This window comes from Herpailurus yagouaroundi, unplaced genomic scaffold, assembly GCF_014898765.1.
Source record: "Herpailurus yagouaroundi ecotype Mexico unplaced genomic scaffold, PumYag 140, whole genome shotgun sequence".
In the NCBI taxonomy this organism is placed as follows: domain Eukaryota; kingdom Metazoa; phylum Chordata; class Mammalia; order Carnivora; family Felidae; genus Herpailurus; species Herpailurus yagouaroundi.
This window is the reverse complement of record NW_024412395.1, coordinates 43,176,353-43,186,957: the sequence shown is the minus strand read 5'-3', so window position 1 is coordinate 43,186,957 and position 10,605 is coordinate 43,176,353. Positions and strand designations below refer to the sequence as shown.

The following is a 10,605-nucleotide window of genomic DNA, read 5'->3' as shown; positions in this document are numbered from 1 at the left end:
GTCGGAATCGCTGCTGCCTGACAGGACTGCCCAGGTCTCCTAAAGGTGAAGAGTTTCATTACAAGAAAGAGAAGGAGAGGGTGAGAAAAAGACGAGAGGGAGGAGGCTTGTTAGGAGTGTAACTTCACAGAAGAAGAGTTAGGAGGAAAACCAAAAGGTTTACAGCAAAGTTGAAGGTCGGTGTGCTAACTGCAGAAACTGCTGTGCAAAAAAAGGTTAAAATCGCACTCGGAGACCTGTACTTATTCGTCGCAGACGGTATTCGAGGGCCAAGTGAAATGAGGGGGTGCGCGAGGTGGGGCGTGGGGAGGAGGAGCTGGGGAGAGCTGCGAGGGGCTGGCTGGGGGTGGGAGGCGGGAGGGGGCCGGGCCGCGGCGGGGCGCGGAGCCGGGCGGGCAGGGCCGGCCTAGCTGTGCGAGTAGAAGCCGTAGTAGCCGCCTATGTCCTTGGCGCAGTTCTTCTCGCAGTCCCGCTGGGCCAGCACCTCGCTCTTGAGCGGCGACGAGCTCTCGGACACCGGCGTGTCGGCGGGTGAGATCCGCCTCCGCTTGGCCTGCTCGTAAATCCCCGAGTCGCTCGAGTCGATGGACTTGATGGAGGAGGGCGTCTCGATCCAGCTGGAGTCGGACAGGTCCTTGGGCTTGGCGTCCTCGGCGGCGCCGGGCGGCAGCGGCGAGCGCTCGGCGGCCAGGCCCTCGGCCTCCTCGCCCAAATAGGGGTTGGCGCCCGCCATGCGGGCGGCGGCCGCGGCGCTGTTGGGCCAGCAGGGCAGCACCGAGCCCGACTTGGCGCCGCAGTACTGCGGGGGGCTGCGCGCGCCCCAGCCGGACGGGTCGGCGTAGTAGCCGAGCGGACGGCCGGTGCAGCCCGCCGCCTGCAGCGGCAGCGCTTTCACGCCCGCGGCCGCGTACGAGAGCAGCGTGGCCGCGTTGCCCGCGAAGTCCGTAGCTGTGTCGTAGGCCGAAGCGGCGAAGTCCAGCCGGTTGTTGGCCGGTGTCACAAACCAGCGCTGCGGCGACGGCGCGCCCGGGTCCTCGGCCTGCTGCGGCGACAGCAGCCCGTTGGTGTGCGGCACACTGCGGTCCGTGCCCGGCCCGGGGCCCGCGCCCGCACCGGGGTGGAAGCGGGCCTTGGCGTAGTTGCTCACGAACTGGTCCTGCAGGAAAGAACCGGCCATAGCGTAGCGGGCCCCGGGCACAATCTGCGAGCGCGGGGAGTCGTTGGGCGAGGGGGTCAGGCGGTCCATGTCGCAGCCAGTGTAGATCCTGCGAGGGAAGGAGAGAGAGAGAGAACCGAGGGGTGGCCGAGAGGTCCCCTCGGGAGGCAGAAGGGAAGGTCACCTCCACTTGTGGCCCACCCCCACACTGTCCATCTGTAACTTGCCGTCCAGGATGGAGAGAGACGAAAGGTCACAGACCTGCGTCCTCCCCCAAACAAAATAAATCGTGAAATTGTAGAGGGATCAATGTACTTATACAGGAACCTAAGCAAAATGCAGACCAAGAGGAAGTCTTCCCTCTCCCTCGCTCTCTCTCACCGACTGCACAGGGGATCAGAGAGCAGAGCACAGCAGGGGATACTCATCCCACTTCTCCAATGTATTTATAAACATGAGGGCAGATTCGCCCAGGGACTACGGTGTTACTTGCCCTGTGGGCCTTTCCTGTGTAGTGAGAGTTTCTGCGCAAAATTTCTAAACAAGATATCCATTTCTTCACTCTTTTAAGAACACTTTCTTCCATTTGACACACACTCGGCCTGTCCAGGTAGTAATCATGGAAGCCTGGCCTTCACCAGTCTTCTGAGACTTGAAGACTTGCTGCTGGAAGCCTCTACTGTACTTGCTGTCCATTGTTTCCCCCAGGTGATCCTTTACCCCCCACCTCTACCAATACTAACAAGAATTACTACTTAGAGACAAAGTCATCAATCAATACAATTCTTTTACAGAGAAAAGGTGCACTTTTTTTTTTTTTTAAGTAAGCTCTACACCCAAGGTAGGTCTTGAACTCAGGACCCTGAGATCAAGAGTCGCATGCTCTACTGACTGAGCCAGCCAGGAGCTCCAAGAAAACGTGTTTTTTACTCTGATCTCTCCCTAGCTTTTGACCTTTATTGGTAAAAAACAAACAAACAAACAAACAACAACAACAAAAAAAAACCACAACAACAAAAAACACCAAAAAACACCTAAGGGGCAAACTCTTAACAGTGGTTACCGACCTCCTCTAAGCAATCTCCCACTAATAATAGCTAACCGTTACACAACTTGACTATGTGCCAGGCACCATTATCTAGGACTGTACAGATAGTAATTTAGTTGACCATCACAACAATCCTCCCAGTTAGGTAGCATTATTATCCCACTTTACAGATGAGAAAACTGAGGCAAAGGGAAGTTAAATAATTGCCCACAGACAGAAATTGTGTTCCTGGGAATCACCTTAGGTAAAATAATGAAAGATTCACTGTAGGCCCTGGGCCTAGAAAATCCCACTAGAATTGAGGGAGAACCAGAGATTGGATCAAGATTGGTAGAAGTGTTTTCTCCTACACATAGACACATGTCTCCCTTTCTATTTAGCTCACACATAAACGTTTTAATCTTTGATCAACACGCTGTTTTGAGAGAGAGCCTCAGTCTTGTCAGACCTTAATCCCTTGGGGAGGAGATTCCCTGGTGAGTGGCCAAGCAATCCTCTAGTCCCCCCTGAACCCTCATCACTCTCCCTGTTTCTCCAAAAGTGAGCCATGCCCAAGAATCCAACATAAAAGGGGAAAGGGTGGGTGTCATAAGCCATTCTGCTCTCCCCTACCCCCTAAAAACCTGTCCGTTTGTATAGATGAAGACGTTTTTATGAAAAATACACAGTTTAAGAATCAAAAGGAAGTGACTTTTCCAACAGAAGTCAGCCAGAGGAGGGCAGATGAGGGTAATGTTGCTGCTGCTCAAGTCCATTCTGCTCACGCTACAAAATTTCCCTCCTGAAATTTAATCCCAGGTTCAAATAAGAGAAGCAGAGCGAGGCAGGAAGGGAACGTAACCAGCAAGGTGCAAATATCTTCTGTTTACCACCACAATATTTTAAGAAGAAAAAAGCAGCCTGCAAAAGATACAGTTTAGACGCCCATCCAGGTCCCAACCCACATGGGATTACCGAACTGATTTGTGCAAAATAAAATGCTTTGGAACAGATGTTCACAACAGAATTAAAAGCTCAAAATCTACAAGACCCCCTAGTACAGAGACCAATATCCCTGGTCTCCTGGGCCACACACTTTCCACAGTGCCGGGTCCACATTTTTAGGTTGTGAGGACTAGAGTAGCTGAGTTTTTATTCTAGGGAATCATCTTGACAAGGCTTGCTTCCTCAGAACTACTTTTGGGGGAGGCACATGACAGATATAGACAGAAATATCAATGACTCTCCTTTCAATTTGTTATAAAAATACCAGGAGGGAAGTTTGCAATCTACCTGGAGATGGAATAGAAGCAGCCACTTGTCTAATTCTCCACAAATTTCATCTATTGCTGGTCCAAGAGAACTTCAAGTTTGTAGCTCTATCCCAGGCACTTAATGCAAGCCATGAAATTCACAATTTATGTACCCCTCTCTTTTGTGGCCAGAAAAAAGTGGGGGATTCCTATAATCCAGATTTAGATTTTGATATATATATATATATATATATATATATATATATATATATATGTTTTCTATATAGCAGTATTTGAACTCTTGGGCACTGTATCTGAACTCTGAGCAAGAATGCAAGAACAAACCCAGAAAGCACTAAGTTTACATCTACCGTTGCCCCCAGAGAACAGCATTTTGATAGAAAAGAAATGGAGATAGGTAAGGGAAGCCTGGAGAAAAGGGTACCAACACATTTAATTAAAACACGCCTAGATGCAAAGGATAAAAGGAAATATTTTTCTTTTGAAGCTTATAAATAATACACAGCAACAGCACCTGGGTCCTTCCCAAAGCCTTAAATAACTGCAACAGTGGCTCTGCTCATGACCCTGCCTATGGTGGGTGCACATTTTTATTCAGTCCATAGTAAACTTGCACAGGAAAAGCTATTACACAAAACTTGAAAACGGGTAAATAAAAGCCACATATGCCAAGGAGACTGTAACAACTGCCAGAGCCACATGCACTTTCCGGCAGGATCGGGCGGTTTCAGACACAGGCAATCTGAGCTGAGCACCTGCAGCGCCACATACAGCTCAGCTCGTGCACCCGGGAACCAGGGCAGCTCCCCCAGCCAGCCAGCCAGCCCCAGAGGCCCACCACCAACTTTGTAACCCATAAGAAAGACAGAAATAAGTGGAGGAAATCTTTGACCAAAACTACGGAAGTACCAAGCCAGAAGGTCAGCAGAGAGAAGGGGAGCCCATGAAAAGGAAAGGGGAAACCTTAAAGACACCTTGTCTTCACACACTCCAGCTTCCAAAAGCCTTGTACACGACCATCCACCTTTGACCTAAAGCCCAATTCCACAACTACTTGAGAAGGAAGGTGCAAGATTACTTACGTGTCATAATTATCCCGAAATCCTTTTGCAAAGGGGTTGTGATCTATTTTCAATTGTGTAATCTGGATAAGACAAAAAAAAAAAAAAAAAAAAAAAAAAAAAAATAAATAACATTCTATACAGGTGGATTAGGTGTTGCAAATAAATCACCACTTTTTTTTTACAAGGGCTTAAGGCCTGCAATTTCATTAAGTAGCCAGGTTTCCCTACCCAAAGATTTTGAGGGAATGAATGGAAAGGAGAAAAGAGAGAGCATCATGAAAGTTATGAGGAACATGTTTAAGTTAATGATGCCTAACACTAAAGCTTTGCTTTCAACTAGCTCTCCTGTGTGTTCTAAGTCACTTCAAATGCACATTTTAAAAATGCTCGTTATAAAAAGACAAAAATTTTTGAGGGGCACTTGAATTCATCACCAAACGTTGCCTATTTTAAACATTTCACCACATTTTTAAAAGTTGGTCATTTCTAATTCAAAACCCCAAGAACTCCTAGCTGCATCTTAAAAAACCAGCTTTAAATTAAAATAAATGCATATTTTCATTTCTGATACTTTCATTTAAGTTAAAAAAAAAAAACCCACCATCACTCCTAGCAGTGAAATCAACAGAAGTAAAATAAGTTTTCATGAACTTACAAATTCTGAAGTTCAAGTGCTAAAAAAAACTCATTCCAAGGCTTCCGGGAATTTGATTTATTGTACTTTCCAGATATATGAATGTGTCTGTTCTTTTGCTCCCCCCAAAAGTGATGTTTTTATTTCGGATACTTTAATTTTTTGTTTAAGATAATGCCAAAGCTTGCCAAGAATAAAATGCAGGGGAAAGTCGGCTTGTTTCCTACAGGCAAGAAGGATTCGAAAGGAAAAGCAGGGAAGGAAGGAAGGAAGGAAGGAAGGAAGGAAGGAAGGAAGGAAGGGAGGGAGGAGATTTAAACCTGTTCTAGTTTGAGAACTGACTTAAAATTCCCAAGAGAAGAGGCCCTCGAAATCCTGGGCCCCTCAAAGGTGGCCCGTGTGACCCGCGATGGAGACGAACAAGAAGCGTTTTCCCACCGGCAAGGGATTCAGGGAAGGCGCCCGGCAGGCCCCTCGCCCTCCGCCCGAAAGGCACCGCGGAGCCAGCTGTTGCTGCTGTTAGTGCGAGCGGGGCACCGCCGGGGACGCGGGCCTCTGCCGGGGGAAGCGGGAGCCGCCCGCCGCGCGCCCAGCCCCCAGGCCTGCTTACATCGGTGTTCTGGTAGGCGGTGACGGCGATGAACTGAGTCTCGGGGAAAGTGAACGTCTGCACGCGGCCGGGCTGGCTGGTGTCCTCCGTGCCGTCCTCGTTCACTTCCACCACATGCAGGCGGGGCTGGTACTTATGCAAGGACTGTAAAACCACCATCTGTCCGGCAGAGAGAAAAGGGAGCGCGGGGCGGCGCGTTAGCGCGGTCAACGCGCGCGGGGCTGGGGCCGCGGGCCGCGCGGGGTCTGGCTGGAGCCCGCCGCCCCGGCTACCTGACCGCGGGACTCCCCTGGCTGGTGACTGGCTGGCTGGGGCAAGACCAGCCCTCGTTCCTCCCGGAGCCTAGAGCACCGGAGCGCGGGAGGAAAACCGAACCCGACTGCCTGATCCTCGGGTCCTCCCGATCCGCCTAGCCCTCCTTATTTAGGAGGAACAAAGATTTTTACAACAAGCAGGTCCTGTGGGGGTTCCTTCTCAAAATCAATCAAGTATTTGGACAGTACTAGGGAAGGCCGGGAACTCGGGAATTGGGCAGAGGGCAAGAGCAACTTTATAGGAGGATAGAAATAGAATTTTTAAAAAGTCTTTTTAATGAAGCAAAGAAACATATGCCCAGTTTCTCATGCTAATGTAAACTAATGGACTGAACGTTAGTGAGGGACATGTGTGGGAGAGAAGGAAAGAGAAAGAGAGAGAGAGAGGAGCGCTTGAGCCACTGACCTGCCCATTGTTGTTTGAAGCTCCTTTGTTGTTTGTAAGTTTTAATTTTCCAAAAGAGATTTCTTGGCGCATCCAATGAGCCCCCGTGTTGGGGGAATCCGGATGCATATAGACTCGATTTCCTAGAGAAAGAAATACGTTGTTTACATATGCCCGGGGCACTGCCCAGTCCCAACTCCTCACCACGTAGGACGCGCACACACACACACACACACACACACACACACACACACCTTATACCACAGTGAGGCCCATTAGCTGGGGTTTTTTTTAGGCCTCGCTTTCTCCTTATTAACTGGAGATGATTAAAATAGCTTTTGCATAATCCTCCCCCTTCTCGCTGCTCAGTCTGTCCCCCTATCCCCCTCGTTTCCTTTTAGAAGTCATTGGCCGATCGTTTTAAAAGTCTCTCGAGCCAGTCCACAAAGGCTTTAATTAATCATTCTCACCTAAATAAGTGTCAGGAAAATGTGTTAATTGGAAGGACTTGCCTTGCACATTGGTGTCCGCTTTGCCGCAAGGAACCCATTTGCCTCCTTGAAACCTCCAGTGATTGGGATCCGCCAAAATCACATCCACAAAAATATTGTAATGAGCCGTGGGATCGAGACCAGAAATGTTAAAACTTAAAAAAGGAAACATGCGCCTATTTAAATTAAGGGGGGGGGGGGGGAAAACAACAGAGAAAAAAAAAAAACATAAATGTTAAAGATTAAATGCAAGAAGCGCGGCGCCAGATAGCAAAGCAAAACTTGTTCTCCCAGCGTCGATGAGCGAATGTTTGCTGGGTTAGAGAAGGGGCGGTGGGGGAGGAAAAGAAGTGGGGCTGAAGTCGGGGAGACCGGCGGGCGAGCTGGCGTGGGGAGTCGGCAGGTGTCACTGCCCAGGTGGAGAGTGAGGTGGCGACCCGCAACTCTCTACCTGTCCTCGGTTCCGGCCGTTATTGCGTCCCTCCGATTTCCCAGCCGCAGGCCGGGACTCTCCCTCTCTTTCTCCTTTCTCCCGCCCCTGACTGGCTCTCAGACCACCTCTCTAGCGCGGGAATCCCCTTACCAACCTCACCGCGGCGGTTATACCTTCCACCTTCCCTTTTTCCAAAACCAGCCAACTCCAGGGCGCACCAGAGCGCCTTCCACTCCGCTCCCGACCCCAAATCATCGCTACCGGCGCGGTCACAACCCGGCGCACTTGCCCCCGGGCCGTGCCCGGAACAGCGACTGCCAAGAATGTAGCATTACCTTCCTTGTTTGGTGATGATCATCTCCGTTTGGTGGCGGTGAAATTTCAGCCAGAGGGGCCTGTTGCACAGGTACACCTGAGCTTTGCCGGGTACCAGTCCGGGCTGTGTGGAAGAGAACTGGTAGAAAGGGGCTCCTTGGTAGGAGTGGCTGTACTGCTGTGGGTAGGGGTAGCCGGCCGCGGGGTAGCCCTGCGGTGAGGAGTTGGACAGGAGGCTGTTGTAGGCTCCGTTGGTGATGACCGGGTGGTGGGCCATGTAGCGGCTGGGGCTGCCGATGGAGAAGGCGGGGTGCGCCGGTCCGTGCTGGCCGGGGTACGGGAACATGGCACTGGGAGCAGTGGCCGCAGACTGTGGCTGGCTGGACTGAGAGAGGAGGTAGCGATCTGCAGCAGAGCCATCGAAACTGTGACGAAGCTCAGAGACCCCGTCCAAGACAGGAGAGAGTTTACTTCTCTGGACGTCCCCTGGTGAGTCCTTGGAGTCAGGAAAATTGTCTGTATCTGACTGATTCGTCATCCCCCTGGTAATTTTTTTCAAAGGTGAACTTCTCTCCAGGTTGTCAGTGGTCGAGATAATGGGATGATCGTGCAAGACAAGCTCAGATCCGCCTGAATGTGGGTAGCTGCTGCTCACATTGAGAAATTTCTTGGAGAGCATGATAGAAGGAGAAAGGCAGTGCTCCAGCTGCATAGCTCTAGAACCTGAACACTCGCCCTCCTGTCCCTGGTTTTTAAAGTCCTATTTATCATAAACTAGAAATCCACAGACCCCCTCACTAGACAGAAAGCACTTCAACCAGCAAATGCTTCTCAAAGGTTTGATTTACTTTTTTTTTTCCCTGGGAGAAGAGATTGGCCAATTGACACTATGCAGCAATCAGAAAAGGCTCACTTTTGATCTTGCTGCTTGTGCAGCCGATGAAACGGCTCCTGCCATTGGTTAACTGCTGACAGTAATTTAATTAGATAGACATTAATTAGGATAATCACCTGGCTCCTGGTCGCGACGATCATGGCAAATTGAAGGGGATGATTTTATTGTTGGCTTGGGGGGTGGGGAATGTGTGTTGGCTTTACGTGAGCACTGTTGTGTCACCTTTAAGCTTTGTGACCACTGCTTTAGGAAGATTCAAAGATGTGCAATTTACTAAACATTTTCCTACCTTCCCCCCCCCCCCCACCTCCCTCCTTTCAGCTGAGGGGCGGAGGAGGGAATTCGATGATGCTAGGAGACTTTTCGGATCTGAATGAGCCAAATATTCAGTTGAATGTAACGATTTCAAGTGCAAAGTATACAAAGCGCGAGCCGGTGGCCTCTTCTCGCCCTGTAAAAGTTCCAGAGTCTGTCTTTTCCAGTTAATACAGAAGCACATAACACCTGAGCCAGTCCTTTGTGAGAAGGTCCTGCGTGTCCTCGACGAACCGCCCCCCCTCCCGCACACCTTTTTAACTACATACATAAATAAATAAATCACTGCCGCTGAGAGCCACAGCCATAAAAGTGAGGGGGAGGGGGAGAAGTGGGGGCGAAAAGCAGCCACTCACCCACCCATCCACCCACCTCGGGAAGGTTCGGTTTCTTGCTCGAGCACAGAAACAGTGACAATCTATGATCACCTTTTTAAGTTTTGAAATAATCATAAGCTGTCGGGCTGAAGTGCCTTAATGTATTTGCAGTGATGTTTACGAGGTCTTTACTAAATATTTTATCAGCGAGCTTGGTTGCAGATTATCTGAAGAGCATCTAACTGGGGGCAGGCGCCATGCACGCGCGTCCCACTGCACTTCCTTCTCTCTGAGGTACTGGCTTGGCGACAAGGTTCAAACGCCTCGCCAGGAACAGAGAGGGCCGAGTCCTCGCGCAAATGGGTTCGCTGGAAGCGCTGATCTGGGGAGACAGAGTGGAAGTGGTGTCAACGCAGTGATCGATGCTGAAAACTGGTCGTGTGTGTGTGTGTGTGTGTGTGTGTGTGTGTGTGTGTGTGTGTGCAATGTTTATATAATCTGAAGGGGAGAGGGAAAAAAGAAACATGCCAGTAAGTTTAAAATGAGGAAGAACTTACGGAGGAATAGAGAAAATAACCAATTTAAAAGGATGTTGGCACGAATGAATAGCACGAGGCCCAAAGCGACCCTGGGATGTCGGAAGAAATCTCCCAGCACTGGCTCTCCAGAGGAACCCAGCCCTGCGCCCGGACCAGAGGGCCAAGAGCAGCAGCGGCTTTACCCGGCCCAAGTTGCTTCCCGTGGCCCGGCACCCGCCAGCCTGCCCTCCTGAGGCTTTCCACGGGGCGCGGAGCCGCGCGGGAAGAAGGAGGAGGCGCGCGGCGGGAGCTGAGCTCGGCCCCGCGGGCTGGCGGACGGGCGGGCGGGCCCCGCGCCGAGCACCGCTAGGGCTGGCAGCCTGAGCGGCCATCCCCGAGCCCGGCGGCCCACCCGGCTTTGGTGCATTGTCTAACGTCCCCGAGCGGCCTGAGCGTAGGCTGCCCAGCTCCCCGGCGGCCCCGAGGGGGAGCCGCCGCCCGGGAGACGCAGGGGAGCGTGGGGAGAGCCGCGCGTGGCGCGGACGCCGGGGGCGCACACTCTTCCAGTGCCGGAGGCACGGCCCCGGCACCTCCGACCCGTGCAGCCGAAGTCTTCGAGAAGCGCGTCAGCCCTCCTCGGGCCTCGGCACTTCCCTGATGGAGAGCGGCGCTGAGGACACTGGGTGGGTCCCGGGCTTGGGCAGAGAGGGGTTAACCAGACCCGACTTCCGCCTAGGCGGGCGCGATTTTAGAGCGCTGCCTCGGTGGGCCGAGCGGTCAGCGCGGAGCCCAGCCCGAGCCCCCGAGGCGGGCTGGGCGCCTTGGCTGCAGAGGGCACCAGCTGTGGCCTCCAGCAG

General features: G+C 51.7%; 1 protein-coding gene across 1 annotated transcript; it reads right to left on the bottom strand.

Annotated features, from left to right (window-relative positions):
• Window positions 1–323: 323 nt before the first annotated feature.
• TBR1 (T-box brain transcription factor 1) lies at window positions 324–9,090 on the bottom strand. Its single transcript, XM_040475184.1, has 6 exons — window positions 7,724–9,090; window positions 6,977–7,131; window positions 6,486–6,607; window positions 5,766–5,924; window positions 4,540–4,601; window positions 324–1,265 (listed from the first exon to the last, which is right to left on the bottom strand). Exons 1-6 carry the CDS (start codon window positions 8,413–8,415, stop codon window positions 407–409), a joined length of 2,049 nt encoding a protein of 682 aa, XP_040331118.1. The 5' UTR covers window positions 8,416–9,090; the 3' UTR covers window positions 324–406.
• Between the last annotated feature and the right edge of the window lie 1,515 nt (window positions 9,091–10,605).

Coding starts and splice junctions, on each gene's coding strand:
- TBR1 (XM_040475184.1), bottom strand. CDS start 8,415: ATGCAGCTGGAGCACTGCCTTTCTCCTTCTATCATGCTCTCCAAGAAA. Junction 6,608..6,976: donor AGCGGACACCAATGTGCAAG/GCAAGTCCTTCC, acceptor TTCTTTCTCTAG/GAAATCGAGTCTATATGCAT. Junction 1,266..4,539: donor TTTCGGGATAATTATGACAC/GTAAGTAATCTT, acceptor CTTCCCTCGCAG/GATCTACACTGGCTGCGACA.